Source organism: Macrobrachium rosenbergii, chromosome 51 (assembly GCF_040412425.1).
Source record: "Macrobrachium rosenbergii isolate ZJJX-2024 chromosome 51, ASM4041242v1, whole genome shotgun sequence".
Taxonomy (NCBI): Eukaryota; Metazoa; Arthropoda; class Malacostraca; order Decapoda; family Palaemonidae; genus Macrobrachium; species Macrobrachium rosenbergii.
In genome coordinates, this window is record NC_089791.1 from 58,208,669 (window position 1) to 58,223,948 (window position 15,280).

Below are 15,280 nucleotides of genomic sequence, written 5' to 3' on the forward strand. Positions count from 1 at the left end.
ACGGTGACACCAGCGCCACCTACTTCATTCCATGCTAGCACTAACCCCAGACTTGGCATGTGCAAGTAGGGGGGCGGGAGTACAAGATGAGCTAGGGAGGGTCACCGGGTGACACGGGACCTTCCTCAGAAATAGATTTTTCCTCTGTCAAAATCCCTTTTCTGAGTCCAGTCCCGTGTCAGCCGGTGAAATAGTGATAGAGAATCATGCCAAGACTGCAACTACAAGGAAAAAAGGGGGTAATCTGAAGAAAATGCAAAACTTTAACGAAAATAATTTTAATCAAGTAATCTCTTTCATGTAGCAAGAATACTAAAACTAAGGTATATTAAATCTAAGGCACATCAAAAACTTAATACTATAAAAACTGGAGGTCCCCGGTCTGACGGGAAAACCTCAAAAATCTTAAAATTACTTAAAAGTAGGTGAAACATGAAATGTGCACAGATACAAGTAAATACAACCTTAATACTATACACGTAAACTTAGGCTAAACATGTAAGAGACAAGACTAATGAAATAAAATATATACACATACATATTATCCGGGGTACATGGAGCCAAATAAAAACCACCCAGTACCCCAAGAGAAAAACAATTATGGCATGTCAGATTACAGTTTTCCATCAGTAGATACAAGATACATCAATATGAGGGGCCAGGCAGTGAGGCATAAACAACCAGGAGAATAAGCAGAGAAGTAAATGAGGCAGGCGGGGGGGAAAAGGAAAGGATAAGGATATTATTATTTAAGGTGAGGAGATGACACTTCCCACTGCTATTGTAGAATATTTCAGGGCTTGAGTGATTTTAAATAGTGGCGTTTAAACACTAGAGGTGATTTCCAACCCGTATATTTAGATAACTCTGAAAAGTCCATATTATGAAAGTAATTAATAGAAGTAGCAACTGCTCGAATATCATGAACTTTAGGAACTGAATCTGGGTTGGCCTGTTTAATGAAATACAGAATTTGTTGTCTTATAGCATTCAGAGAAAGAGTACCACCTTTCTCCCTGATAAAAAGAGGACCCGACTTACTCTGTGGAGTTCTTAAAAGGTAAGATTTAAGTGTATAAACTGGACATAAAGATTGGTCTTGAGGAAGGGCACCACCTTCCAAGGAGACCACCTGTCCTGTGGGTCTTCGTTTTAGCTAAAAATCTAGGGTCAGGGAAAGGAGGACCTCTCCAGATGGGAGGAAGTTAACAAAACTATCACCTCTAGTGAGAGCCGACAGCTCTGAGATTCTAGCACCTGAAGCCAAGCTAATCAAAAATAAGGTCTTCCTTAACAGATCCTGATAAGAGCAATGAAAGTTATCCAACTCTGATGCTAACTTAAGGGCGTCATTGAGAAACCACGTAACCAAATGTGGGCGTGATACTGGTCTCAGACGAGCGCATGCTCTGGGGATGGATGAAAAATAAGAATCTGTAAGGTCGATTTTAAAGCCGTAAAGAAATATTTTCTTCAATGCCGACTTGACTGTGGTAATAGTGGCCGGAGCCAGGCCTTTCTCAAACAGTGACCTAAAGAAGGAAACTCCTAAATTAGTCGTCATGATTTTGGCTTCAGATGCTTTCAGGAAGGAGGCTAATTTTTTGACTGCTGAGTCATACTGTCTAAGAGTAGAATCTCTTTTATCTGATTCTAAAAACAGAGTGTTGACAGGGTCAATGTTTGCTCCTTTTGGGCTGCATGAATTTTATAAAGTCCATAAAACTAGGGCATTCTGAATCCTTGAGGAAGCTGACACAGTCTTGGTTTGTACTGTCTGGGTCAGAATGGGCTTGGGAATCCGAAGACTCCTTAATCCCAGTTCCTGAAGGAGAGGGAACCAATTGCTCTTCGGCCAATAGGGGCTACTAGGGCTGGTTGACCTTTGAATGTCCTGAGTTTGTGTAAAACTTTCAGCAGCAAATTTATTGGAGGGAACAGATAAATCTTCTCCCAACTGTTCCAATCTACTGTCATTGCGTCTGTGGCTTAAACGCCTGAGGGTCCAGGTTGGGGCCACGTAACAGGGAGCTTGAAGTTGCTCTCCGTTGCGAACAGATCCACTTGGAGGCCCGGAACCCGGCAAATCCATTTGAAAGATTCCACATCCAGGGACCACTCCGTCTCCAACGGGGTAGTCCTGGACAGGGAATCCGCCACCACGTTCGGACACCTGCTAGATGGGTGGCTGACAGGTGCCAGCCGTGCTTGTTCGCCAGGGAGAAGATAGCAACCATTACTTGGTTTTACTCGACCTGATTTGGAGCCGCCCCTGTTGATGCAATGAACTACCACTGCGCTGTCTAACACCAGCCTGATATGAATCCGGTTGGGGGGCGGATTTTCTTCAGAGTTAGAAAGACCGCCATAGCTTCCAGGGTATTTATATGGAACTGCTGAAACATTGTGGACCACGTTCCTTGTACTTTTGTTTTGGTGAATATCCCCCAGCCGCTTAGAGAAGCGTCTGTGTGGATAACTAGTGCCGGAGGGGGAAATTGAAGTGGAACTGTTTTGGACAGGCCTCTGACTGTGGTCCAAGGCCGCAGTCTTGTCTTTAAGATTCGAGGGATAGAGGAGACCTTGTCTCTGAGCTTGACATTTGCTCGACTCCGCCACACTCTGTTTATGTCTTTTAATTTGGCTTTCAAGAGCAGGTCTGTCACTGAGGCAAATTGAAGAGACCTAAGGACTCTTTCTTGGGATCGGCGGGATGCTGATGGATTTTTGAGAAACCTCTTGGTGAGAGATGCTATCTCTTTCCTCTTGGGAGGCGGGAGAGATAACGTGTGGGAGGACAGATCCCACTGGAGACCCAGCCACTGAAACCGGGACTCCGGAGTCAGGCGGGACTTCTCTCTGTTCAGCTGAAAACCCAATGACTCCAGGAAATTGATGACTATGGACGTGGCCTTCTGACACTCCGGAACAGTTGGTGCCCAAATTATCCAATCGTCCAGGTACGCTGCTAGGGGATATTCCTTGGGACCGGAGTTGCTGTACTACCGTGTCCGCCAGCTTGGTGAATATCCTGGGTGCAATGTTCAGACCGAAGGGCATGACCCTGAAGGAGTAGGCTTGATTCCCGAGTCTGAAACCGAGGAACTGAGAGAAGTTCCGCGCAACTGGGACGTGATAATAAGCGTCTGAAAGATCGATAGAGGTGGTGACGGCTCCACGCGGAAGTAGAGTCCGGACCTGAGCTACCGTAAGCATGCGAAACTTGTCGCATTTTATGTAGAGATTTAGACGCGACAGATCCAGGATCACTCTTTGCTGATTGAGTCTTTTTGGGAACAGTAAATAACCTGCCTTGAAACTTTAGGTGCCTTGCTTTCTTTATTGCTCGTTTGTTGAGCAATTCTTTTACGTAATCCTGTAGGATTGATGTGGGTGGCTGGTAAAATCTGGTTAGAGGAGGAGGGTTCTTGATCCAGCTCCACCCTAGTCCCTTGGACACAATGCTGTGTGCCCAAGGGCTGAAGGTCCATTGGTCCCTGAACCAATACAGGCAACCGCCTACCTGTGTCTTCTCAGTGGGAGGGAGCGGGTTTGTTCCCTCTACCACGTCCAGGTTTCCCCCTTGGGGTGGTGTTGGGCCTTCCTCTGTGGGGCCTTGCCTCTTCCTCCCCTTGCCACCCTATTGAGGCCGTGAAAAAACCCCGGCCCTCATATGTGGGGTTGTATGCTGGTGAGGTCACATAAGAGGCGAATGAGCTGGTTGACCAACACATATTGTTGGGGTGGGCCTTGGAGGTAGACGGCTGGGCCACTGCCGAGACCGGGACGGCTTGACCATCGCCTGATGGGGCCTCTTATGCCTCCTGAACCTTTTTGCCTCCTCTCGTCTGGGGCGGACGATTCTGGGGTCTTGCGCTTATAAGTGGGAAATGCCCCAGCGAGAGCGAAGACTCTGATTGGCCCGTGTAGCCTCAGCCATAACGATGTAACCTCTCCTTCAGGGAAGAGGTTAGGTCCCCAGATTGAGCTTTTAATGAGCTTGTTAGGCTCGTGGCGGATGGTAGCATCGGCAAAAATGAACTTTCTGCATTCCAGTCTGGCCATAATGAACTCATGCAAGTCTAACTGGAAGGTCGCCAGGAAGGACTTAGCCAGGACCTGGAAAAAAGGTTCGTCCGAGCAGGAGGCGGCAGTAGCCTTGTAAGACAGCCGGAGCTCAAGGACCGGGCTAACTTAGTCCGGGTCTCAAACTCCGCCTTCAACAATGATTCCGGCAATTTAGGGAGTTGCTCACTAAACTGCGTGGAAGCGCAAAGGGGTCCAGCTTGCCGACAGTGAAAGTGGATGGGGCATCCACCCAGAACTCGTTACTTCCTGGGAATACCAGGAAGTAGGGTCTGTTTCCCTCAATTGTGGAAGGGATTCCCATCAAAGCATGCTCGGGTCGTAGCCAGAGCAATTTTGTCCAACAAGGGGTGGGAAGGTCTTCACCCAGGGTGAACATCGTAAAATTGCCCTTGAAAGGGTCAATTTTGTGTTTTCTGCCTGCCACTCCGCCAGAGTGCGCAGGAGAGTCGACTGAGCTTGGTCTCTAGGGACGATGACAGTCTCCCTAGGAACCTTGTCTGACCGAATCCAAGCTTCTTCTGTGAGCCTCACGAAGCCAGGATAAAGGGGGCAAGAGATCGGGGAAGAACTCCAATTCCTCCAACCGTCTCGTGCCCAGACCGTCAACTGTAAGTTTGCCATCATGTTGGATGGCCTGGGTCTGAAGCGCCAAGGGTTTCCGACATCAAGCGGCGGGAGGTCCGCAGTGTCGGGGATAGCATACTGTGGTTCTGCTTGAGGTGGGCGAGCCAAACCTGCTCAGTACATTATCATAAGTGGCAAACTTTTCTGAGATTTTTTCAAACCTAGAGTCTAGGTCCTCCGTAAACTTTTTGTACAGTTCAGTGGCAAGGGCTTGTGCAGGAGGCTGGGAGACAATAAACTAGTCTTATTTCCTCATCCAGCAAGATAAAAGAGAATTAACGGTCATATATTTGGGAGCTGAACAAAAAAAGAGAATTAACGGTCATATATTTGGGAGCTGAACAAAAAGAGCTGGATTTTAACTTTCTTGAAAACGTATGTCATCTGGTAGACATGTGTTTTGTCAAAATCAGTAACTAGGCAAATATACAGGTGTTGTAAAGGTGATATACAAATGAGGAATATGCATAATACAAAAAAGGTGGAGATTAGAATATATAAAGGAGAAAACAAAATTTAAAACCTGGACAAGACATCCGTGTTATAGGTTCACAACACTTAAATTTCAGTTTACAACATCCTTTATGACCTTGATTTTACGTCATTCAATCTACAGGTGGCTGGACATTAACGGATCTGCTGGATAAAAGGGGTGCAAGTTCTTCTGGAACTGCCTCAATAGTCTTATCTGCAGAGGTAATGCCAGTCCATAGATTCGTTCTTGCTTCATGGTTAAAAACATTCCTGCGTAACACGGAATTCTGTGGAGCTTCTTGAAGTTTCATGGCTGTAGACCTGTGGTTATCCAGCAACCCCTGAATATAAACAAGTAGCTTTTCTTGAGCATGGAAGAGAAGACTTTCACTTGTAGGGCTGTCTTGGATGGTTGAAATGCGAAGGTGCAAACCTCCAGCCATGTGCCAAACAAGAATGTCAGCGGACCAAAAGAAGTGAGCCATGCCTGTGGTTGGTGTCATAAGAGGAGTCCCTATCCAGTCAAAGCCACAGTCTGTAAAGATAACAGTACATGAATACTCTAAGCAAAATAAAGCCGGCCTCTCTGTTTCTTCAAGTAACTGAGAGAACTTTACTCTGTGTTCTGGATGAAAGTACCAAATTAAACTCTGGCTCAGTTAAGCTTTAAATGCTCTGGAGGAGTTTGGATAATCGTATCCGGAGGACTCAGGAATGAATGGGATGTGACACCAGGAACCAACCCTGAGGGAGGCTGCCAGACAAAAATATCGGAGCCATTCAGGTGTGGGATTGTCTTATGGTGAAAAAATTTAATAAATAAACAAAATTAACGATTTTTTAACCCTATGTAACACGGAAATTATTGTAGATCCGTCTCGTTTTTGTTCACCTATCTTGAGTCGGGCGAAGATTAGGATCAATGTTCATAACATTAAAGATTAGAAAGTCTTTAAACCCAAACCGTGTCGATGGGACGAGAGGTGAGACAGGATGATGATCATGACCACCCACCCAACTGTTTTAGCCAGGGCGTTTTTCAGTACTCCCCTACCAATAAGTCCTGACAGGCTTCAGTAGGTCATCAAACAGGTGTACAAGTTGTTATGCAAGAATAACAGATCCAGTTCCGGAAGGGAGAGAGACAAGGAGAGCATGACATTGCTCTGGCCTTGGTGTTCAAGAACTTTCTGGTTGCACTGGTATTGGATACTTTCTCCTGTAGTGACTACTAAATTCATTTTATTGCTACTGAGCTCTGTTTTGACTGAAAAGCATATCACACAAGGTTTACAGTAGTGAGGGCATCATTTTTCCATCAGGGAGCATTCTTTCATCAGCAGACTATGGCCAAGAGGAACACGTCTACCTCTGATTTTTTTAGTAGTTGGGAGATGTAGGACCAACTGCTCACTCTCCCTTCTAAAACGGACCCTGAGGAACACTGTTATCAAAACTCCTTATAATATTGATCTCTGCACCCAAACAAGGGATTAGCCCACATACAAGTTATTTCATACAAAAACAATAGAATAAAAAAGGATCACAAAAGGTAGAGTTTATTGAGTATTTCAAAAAATGAAATAAGAGTTCATCAGAAGCAAACTACACAACCAAAACAAAAAACAAAGTTTTGTTGTAAAGTTTAAAATAAGGCACCATCTTCAAGAGATTTAAAATAATAGGTTAGACTAAATAAGAAAAGAAAATATAGCAACTTTCTAAACTTTAATCGACAGGCATAAAATGCAAAACAAAAACTACATCAGGTTTGCTCAACTCTGCCCACCAGTTTTATTATATGGCTAAAATTAAATATCTAAACTGGGAGTGCATTCTCCGAAAGATTCTTTACCTTAAGCCTTGGTAACTCACGCAAATGGTGATGATGTCTGTCTTGTGTTGGTCCCAATGTGAAAATAGCCAAGGCAGCCATAGTTCTGATCAAAAACCCACAAGATGATGGTATTATTAGAGATGGAAAAGGTTCTTATTCTTATTAATATTTTAAGAAAAAATAAACCAAAATACAGAGCACACAATGAAAGCTTATTACGTGTAGAAAAATGGAATTGTAATGGCTGCAGTGATCTCTTATCTTCGGTATTTCCTAATATCTTTACATACATGTTTGACTGGAAGCATTTTAATCCTACAGGAAGCTAGTGAAGCAGTGTTTGAATTTTTTCAAATTTTAAGGCTTTCAGTTAAAACTGTCCAAAAGTGTTAGGAAACAGCTTTCCGAATAGCTCTTTTTCTCTGGTATAAGCATTGTTATACCTAGAAATTCGTGCTTAATGGCGGGGGTTCGCCCCTGACTGCGAGGACTGATAACCAAAAATTGTTGTTAACAATCATGGTAACAAATAGTGTTTATGATGCCGTAAGCGCTGATAAACTGCTTAATGGCATCATTAATCACTTACTGGTGCCGATAAACCTCTTACTTATGCCGATGAACTGCTTAACGGTGCCGAAAGGCTGGTTAATGACAATGTTATCCAAGCGTCATAAAACCAAAACACTGTTAACTGATGCTTCCGGTAAGCGGGGATTGCCATTATGTACACAGAACCAGTGAAATTTGCCTTGAAAATGTATAGTATTTACATCTGTTGTTAAGTCGAACATTCTAGCATACAAATTCCTGGTGTACTTTAAGGGCCCTCCTCACTCAAATTGACATAGATTCTTTGAGGAGAAGGATTTTGCCGTATGTTATTACGCAGAGGACTTTGTTTAGGGGATCAGTTCAGTCACACTAACACTATTCATAGCTTTGGCACCATATTAGAAAAATCCTTATGTGGATGATGCCTCAGTAGCATTTTAATGCTTTTTTAAATTAGGGAGTTATATGTTAAAAAACTTTAAAATAGTTTAGGAATTAGTTTTAAAAAAGTTTCCTAAAATCCCTTTCAGGCAATATCTGAGCAGATGAAGTTAGAAGGCCATCGTCCTGGTCCAGAGGAATGTCATCACAAGTGGAATTCTCTGGTATCTACCTATAAGTACCATAAATCAGAAGCTGAAGCAACTGGCACACTTCCGTTGTGGCCTTATTATACACGAGTCAGACACATTCTTAACAATATTAATGTGCCCCTTGAAGGTAAATTTTTAAAAATTTTATTTACATTCTTTCATAGATCCTTTTTGTTTTTATCCATGGAGGATGAGAAAGCATTTAAGATTTACTTAAAATGGTAAGCATTCTTTAAAAATACATTATACTGTCAATGTTTTCATATTTGTAATAATAAAAACCCACGCCTTAGGTTGAAAAATGTTAGTCATAACAAGTTTCATATTTACTTTAACTCTTTTCAGTGCTAATGTATTTAGTGATTTGGATATTCGTTTTTTCATAATTCTGCAAAATGTCAGTCTGTCACCTTTTGTGTATCAAATCATGTAACTATCTCCTTTTGACAGTTTATCCTATTGAAAGTGTGCAATTAATTTTGATAACGTATTTGGCCTTGCATGAAAAATTCCATTATTGTAAGGCTCTTGTCTCCATGAATTTTTTTTTATACAGAATTTCAGTGCTGTATGGCCTTTCAACCCTTGAATTTTCCTCTTGAATTCCAGGACAGTATGGCCTTTCAACCCATGATGCTTCCTCTGAAAATTTATGGACATATATTCAAAAACTTTTTTCTGTTTTTGCTGTCCCAAAATGGTCTTACAGAAATACAAGCCTCATATTATTATTTCATTAATTTAACAGTGTATTTAACTCTTTCTGGGATATTTTGCTTTCCCATTCTACATCATTATCAGTGCGCTTGCATTTGTTTCGTGGCACAGTAGCAAGTTCTTCAGCTGTCTGTGTTTTTAAGGTACAGTAGTTAGCTCTTTTTCTAACTTATAGTCTTACTCAATTTGCAAGGGCCAACGATTATCTAAAATTAATTTCTGTCGTGTATGTAAATACACTATTGATCGATCAAAGAAACATTATGGCTGATAAGTCATGTCATTAATGTCTGCAGTGTTGCTTAGAGAAGAAGAGGGGTTGAAGTTGCCCTAATGAGTTTCAAGTTGGTAGGCATACCTTGTTACCCCCCTCGTTCTTTCCCTTCACCACAATCTTCAGACTCATTCTTACATTGGATCTTTCACTATTCTCACCTGATCAGTCATTCTCTCTTTCACAACATCATACTATGTCATCCCTACACTCATGATTGTTTGATGAAAGCCTAACAATCTACTTAATGGATTTCATTACTTATCGGATGGATTTGAGTTTGGTAAAAATTAAAATATGTTTTATAGTCTCGGAATAATCTGGTTAGTTCACTAGATCCATCACAGTGAAATGAATGTACACGACCATCACTTCCCTGTTTAAACCTGTAAGCAACGAGTTGGTCATTCAGTGTCGGTTGTCTGCCTTAAAAAGAACATGTGCTCTGTAGCAACATGATCTTTTGTGTTTTTGCTTTATAAGTAAAGTATGTGGTTATTTTCTGTTGCTTGTTAAAAGTTCTTAACTATACATTCCCTCACATGATGTCTTACCTAACCACATGCAAAACAGGCTCCTAATGTCCACCTACATTTGCCTGTCTGATGTCCTTCTCATCCACATCTGTAATATTTAACCTCTATCACTCCTCTTTTCATATTTTCAGTGACGTTCCTGTGCCTACTTCTGTTCCAACTTTCTCTTCTACTTCTATCCTGCTTTGTCCTACTACTACTTCTCACACTTCTAGAATTTCTACAATCCATAGTACTTGAGCATTATAATCCATATTTCTTATCACATTGCTATCATTCTTACAGTTCATATTACTTCACATATATCTGTCATCCCAACAATCCATATTTATAACATATTTATCTGCCCCTCTTACAAGATGCTCAGTCCTATCCTGCAATCCATCCATTCTCCCTACATACACTTGCTTCTCATACCTACTGTCTTCTGTATCTTCGAACTCAAAATCCTCCTCTGACTCTCATACATTATTCCACTTTAGTTCATTCTTCCATCTTGTCTTTTCCTTCCTCTACGCACTTATAAACTCTACTGCATGATCAGGAACAGTGGCCAGAAACTTCGTCGTCAACATCTTGTTGTCATTAATATCTTGATCTCCATACTTTGTTCTGTCTAAAGTTTCAAGTTGGTAGGCATACCTTGATACCCCCTCGTTCTTTCCCCTTCTGTACTATACATCTTCAGACTCATTCTTACATTTATATCTTATTCCCTCTTTCACTATTCTCACCTGATCAGTCATTCTCTCTTTCACAACATCATACTATGTCATCCTACACTCATGATTGTTTGATGAAAGCCTAACAATCTACTTTTTAGAAATTCACCCTATCCTTGTACCACTGATGCTTGCTATCCCCTTACTTCTTCAGGCAGTATCTTTCATACTCCTTGAAAAATTAATTTATATCCCTGTCACTTGATATATGTAATACTTCTGTCTTGGGTATTTCCCAGAGTACTATGCTCTTGTGTACTTCTTTCACCCCCTTGTCACAAAGACTTGATGTCGCTGTTCCCTCACTCATTTCTGACGCACAGCCACCCTCACTTGACATGGTAATAATGAGTCCCTACTCTCATTCTGCTTGTATACTATCTCAGTATTTTCCTTGGCCTTACTTTTCTTTACACTTTTCCTATCCTTCTCTTTCTTATCTTCTGCACCCTTATCCTTTCACTCCTTTTTCCTATCCTCATCCTCTTTCTGGTCCAGGGTCAATTCCAGCTGTCCTGTTCCCTTGGCCCCTTGCATTTCCTCACTCTTACTAATAATTCCAGATCCTACCCTCGCATTAAACATTCTTTCCATCTTCTCTTCCATTTTCCTCTCTACTGCCTTCACCTGTTCCCTGACTGATTCCTTTATTTCCTTCATCATTCTCTTCGGCACCTCATTTTTGCCCTAACTGCTCATTTTCTGCTTCTGCCTTCCAGCAGGGCTCTTTCTCCTCCAGTAATCTCCATTTTTCTCAACTTAAATTTTGCCTTACACTAATTTAAAAATGTTCCTATTTGTCTACACTACACCTTTCACCACATATTTTTCCAACAACTTGTTCCCACTACAAGTACTTCACCACTAAACTACTATCCTCCCTCTCAAAACTGCTGAATTCCACTAATCTCCCTCCTCTCAATACACTGGTCCCAGTTCAAGCGTCAAATATGTTGTGGTTTCCTTTTCTCATAGGAACAGTGTTAAGTGAATTGAGGGGCATGGAGCAAGAGCATTGGTTAATTTCAATAGTCGTTGGGAGTAATTTAAACAATAACTACTAAGCCTACAGATTTATTTAGTATGAGTTTTTAAAAAATTTACAGACAGCACAGGTTAACTAGGAATTCCTATAGACAATAGTTTAGCAAACAAATATAACTAGCAATTAACATACCCAAGAACATCATCAATCATTTCCCCATCATGTAATTTATGCTGATCATCATACATATGTTAGCAATAAGTAATAACAGCAAAGCCTAACAGGTGTATGCCTTGTCCAGTGAGGAGGACAAGGATACAGTCCAGGCGGGAGCTCATGAAGTCAGGGCCATTGCCCCAACTATGGTATTCCAAAATAACTTGTCAGTTCTGCAGGTCTTACAAACAGGGGTGCGGTCACATCAGACTACATTCGGCTCTTTTTGCCTATGGGATGTTGTCCTCAAGCCCTTGGACACTTTTTTCCTTGGGTCTTATGGTGGCTCCTCAACAAGTTGTGTAGTTCACCCAGCTCCCCTAATAGGACAGGTTGCATCTTGTCTGAGGTATTCGATTCCTGTCTTTCACATAAGGCAGAGAGTCAAGATGCTGGATGGATGTGGAATGCAGGTAAGCCACTGAACTGGGCTACCAGTCCTTTTGCTTTTCGTTTTTGAATTCGAACAGATGCAGATCCCCACTTTCTCTTGACAAGAAGAGAAAGGGACAGACAATAAAACAAATCTGTTTTTTTTTTTTTTTTTGGCTGTTTTATTGTCTCCAACACATACTAGTTCATTTTGCCTTTATAAGGTAATGTACACAAACTCATTACTTATTGCTCAGGAGTCTAGCAGTTGTAACATTCCATATGTTCAGATGCTAGAGGTGTGGGATCCCTTCCTCTACTCCTACGGACCAGGAAGGTAACATCCCTAGTTGTGCAAACCTACCATTCGCTTCAGAGAGCACCCAGATTCCTCCCACCAATGGGTATGTCTTGTATGTAAAGAACAAAGGTTTGCTTTTGTGTAGGAACAAAGCAAATTTTTAAAGAGCTTTGCATTTTTCCTAACATACAAACCTGAACTTTTTTATATAAATAGCCCACCTCAGCCACCCCTCACTCTAATACCTGGGTCATAAGGCAAAGTTGAGTGCAGACCGACAGGTGAGCAAGTCTTCCCCTTACCTGTCAGTAGTTAACCACCTTGTCATGAAAATTTAGCTTGCCATTTCCAGCTAAATCCCTATGTATAGAACAGGAGTGTGCAAACCGTGGCTCTTTGACCTTTAATATGTAGCATGTGGAAAATTCTAGAGAATCCGAATATTCTATTAACCCTTTAACGCCGAAGCCCTATTTACAAAAACGTCTCCCGTATCCGCGGCGTTGGTGAGTTAAGCGCCGAAGCGGAAAAAAGTTTTTAAAAAAATCACAGCACACTTAGTTTTTAAGATTAAGGGTTCATTTTGGCTAATTTTTTTGTCATTGCCTGAAGTTTAGTATGCAACCATCAGAAATGAAAAAATATCATTATCATATATAAATATTGGAATATATGACAGCAAAAAAAAACTCATAATTGTATACAAATCACGCTGTAAGCAAAGCGGTTAAAGCTAATGACTTAATTTTTTTTAGTTGTATTGTACACTAAATTGCGATGATTTTGGTATATAACAAATTTTAAAATGATCAAAGCAACACAGAGAAAATATTATCACAAAATGATTCATGAATTTCTTAACGTGCGGACGTAAAATTTTTTTCAAAAATTCACCATAAATCGAAATATTGTGCTAGAGACTTCCCGTTTGTTGAAAAATGAAGCTAATTGATTGAATATTACTAGACTGTAAATGTTTTAGCTTAAAATTGCAGTTTTCGACCATTTCGGTCGAGTTAAAGTTGACCGAAAGTCTAATTTTTTCTATTTATCGTGATTTATATGAAAATATTTCAAAACTGATAAAAGCTACAACCATGAGTTATTTTTTGTTGTATTGTAAATGAAATTGCGCACATTTTCATATATAAAACTTTATGTAACGACTAATATAAAACGGTGCAAATATTACGACAACGAGGCGAAAGAATTTCTGAGATGTTTGGCGAGTTACCCACAGACGTAAGGAAAATGTTTTTAAAAAATTCACCATAAATCGAAATATTGTGCTTGAGACTTCCAATTTATTGCAAAATGAAGGTAAACGATTGAATATTACTAGAATGTAAGAGTTTTAAATTACAATTGCGTTTTTACCATTTGGTCGAGTTAAAGTTGACTGAAGGTTGAAATTTTGGCAGTTATCGTGATTTATGTCAAAATATTTCAAAACTGATAAAAGCTACAACCATGAGCTAATTTCTGTTGTATTCTACATGAAATTGCACACATTTTCATATATAAAAGTTTATGTAACGACTAATGTAAAACGATGCAAACATTACGACAACATGACGAAGGAATTTCTGAGATGTTCGGCCGAGTTTACGCGCACAGGCGTAAGGAAAAAATTTTTTTCAGAAATTCACCATAAATTGAAATATTGTGCTAGAGACTTCCAGTTTGTTGCAAAATGAAGGTACATGATTGAATATTACTAGAATGTAAGAGTTTTAGCTTATAATTGCGTTTTTACCATTTGGTCGAGTTAAAGTTGACTGAAGCTTGAAATTTTGGCAGTTATTGTGATTTATATGAAAATATTTCAAAACTGATAAAAGCTACAACCATGAGTTATTTTCCGTTGTATTCTACATGAAATTGCGCACATTTCACATATAAAACTTTATGTAACGACTAATATAAAACAGTGCAAACATTACGACAATGTGACGAAAGAATTTCTGGCGTGGGGCGTAAGGAAAAAGTTTTTCAAAAATTCACCATAAATCGAAATATTGTGCTAGAGACTTCCAATTGGTTGCAAAATGAAGGTAAATGATTGAATATTACTAGAATGTAAGAGTTTTAGCTTACAATTGCGTTTTTTTACCATTTCGGTCGAGTCAAAGTTGACTGAAGGTTGAAATTTTGGCAGTTATCATGATTTATATGAAAATATTTCAAAACTGATAAAAGCTACAACCATGAGTTATTTTCTGTTGTATTGTACATGAAATTGCGCACATTTTCATATATAAAACTTTATGTAACGGCTAATATAGAACAGTGCAAAAATTACGACAAAATGACGAAAGAATTTCTGAAATTTTCGGCCGAGTTACGGCGGGTGTAAGAAAAAGTTTTTTCAAAAATTCACCATAAATCGAAATATTGTGCTAGAGACTTCCAATTTGTTGCAAAATGAAGGTACATGATTGAATATTACTAGAATGTAAGAGTTTTAGCTTACAATTGCATTTTTTACCATTTCGATCGAGTCAAAGTTGACGAAGGTTGACATTTTTGTAGTCGACATTTGCTACGCCCACTCGGCATTCAACAGACAATTTTAGTCGATGTTTGCTACGTCTAACAGGCGTTTAAGGGTTAATTCCTTAACTCTGGTTCGGAAATTATCTGATGTGGAAATGGAACTAATGAAATTACAGGAGGACCTAGGTCTAAAATTGATTCATCAACCCCTGTCCATGAGTTCTGGAAACAAGTTCGAGAAATAGAAAAATCCTGAATAAAGAAAACTAGTGTATGACTCATCTTAATTTTCCACACAGCATACTGTTGTGAATCACTGTACTTCTTTATGAAGTTTGTGAAGTCAAAGCATCCTGCAATCCTTACAAATCAACACCTGAAGGAGCTAATTCATATAGTTCTGACAACACATCAGCCAGGTTTAATATGCTTACGGGCAAGATGGAGACCTGCAAGACCAATACTAGCAGTAAATAGTGTCATTAATAG

At 40.2% G+C, this 15,280-nt stretch overlaps 2 protein-coding genes across 2 annotated transcripts in view; one reads left to right on the forward strand and one right to left on the reverse strand.

Annotated features, from left to right (window-relative positions):
- Positions 1 to 15,280, forward strand: part of LOC136833445 (uncharacterized) — a 153,136-nt gene that overhangs the window by 124,053 nt on the left and 13,803 nt on the right. Inside the window, exon 6 of the mRNA XM_067095608.1 lies at positions 8,110 to 8,299. Within this exon, the coding sequence (XP_066951709.1) occupies positions 8,110 to 8,299 (190 nt within the window). The remainder of the gene's footprint in view (positions 1 to 8,109; positions 8,300 to 15,280) is intronic.
- The window catches only part of LOC136833444 (glutamate receptor ionotropic, delta-2-like), a 147,230-nt gene that overhangs the window by 22,203 nt on the left and 109,747 nt on the right, over positions 1 to 15,280 (reverse strand). The window lies entirely within an intron of this gene.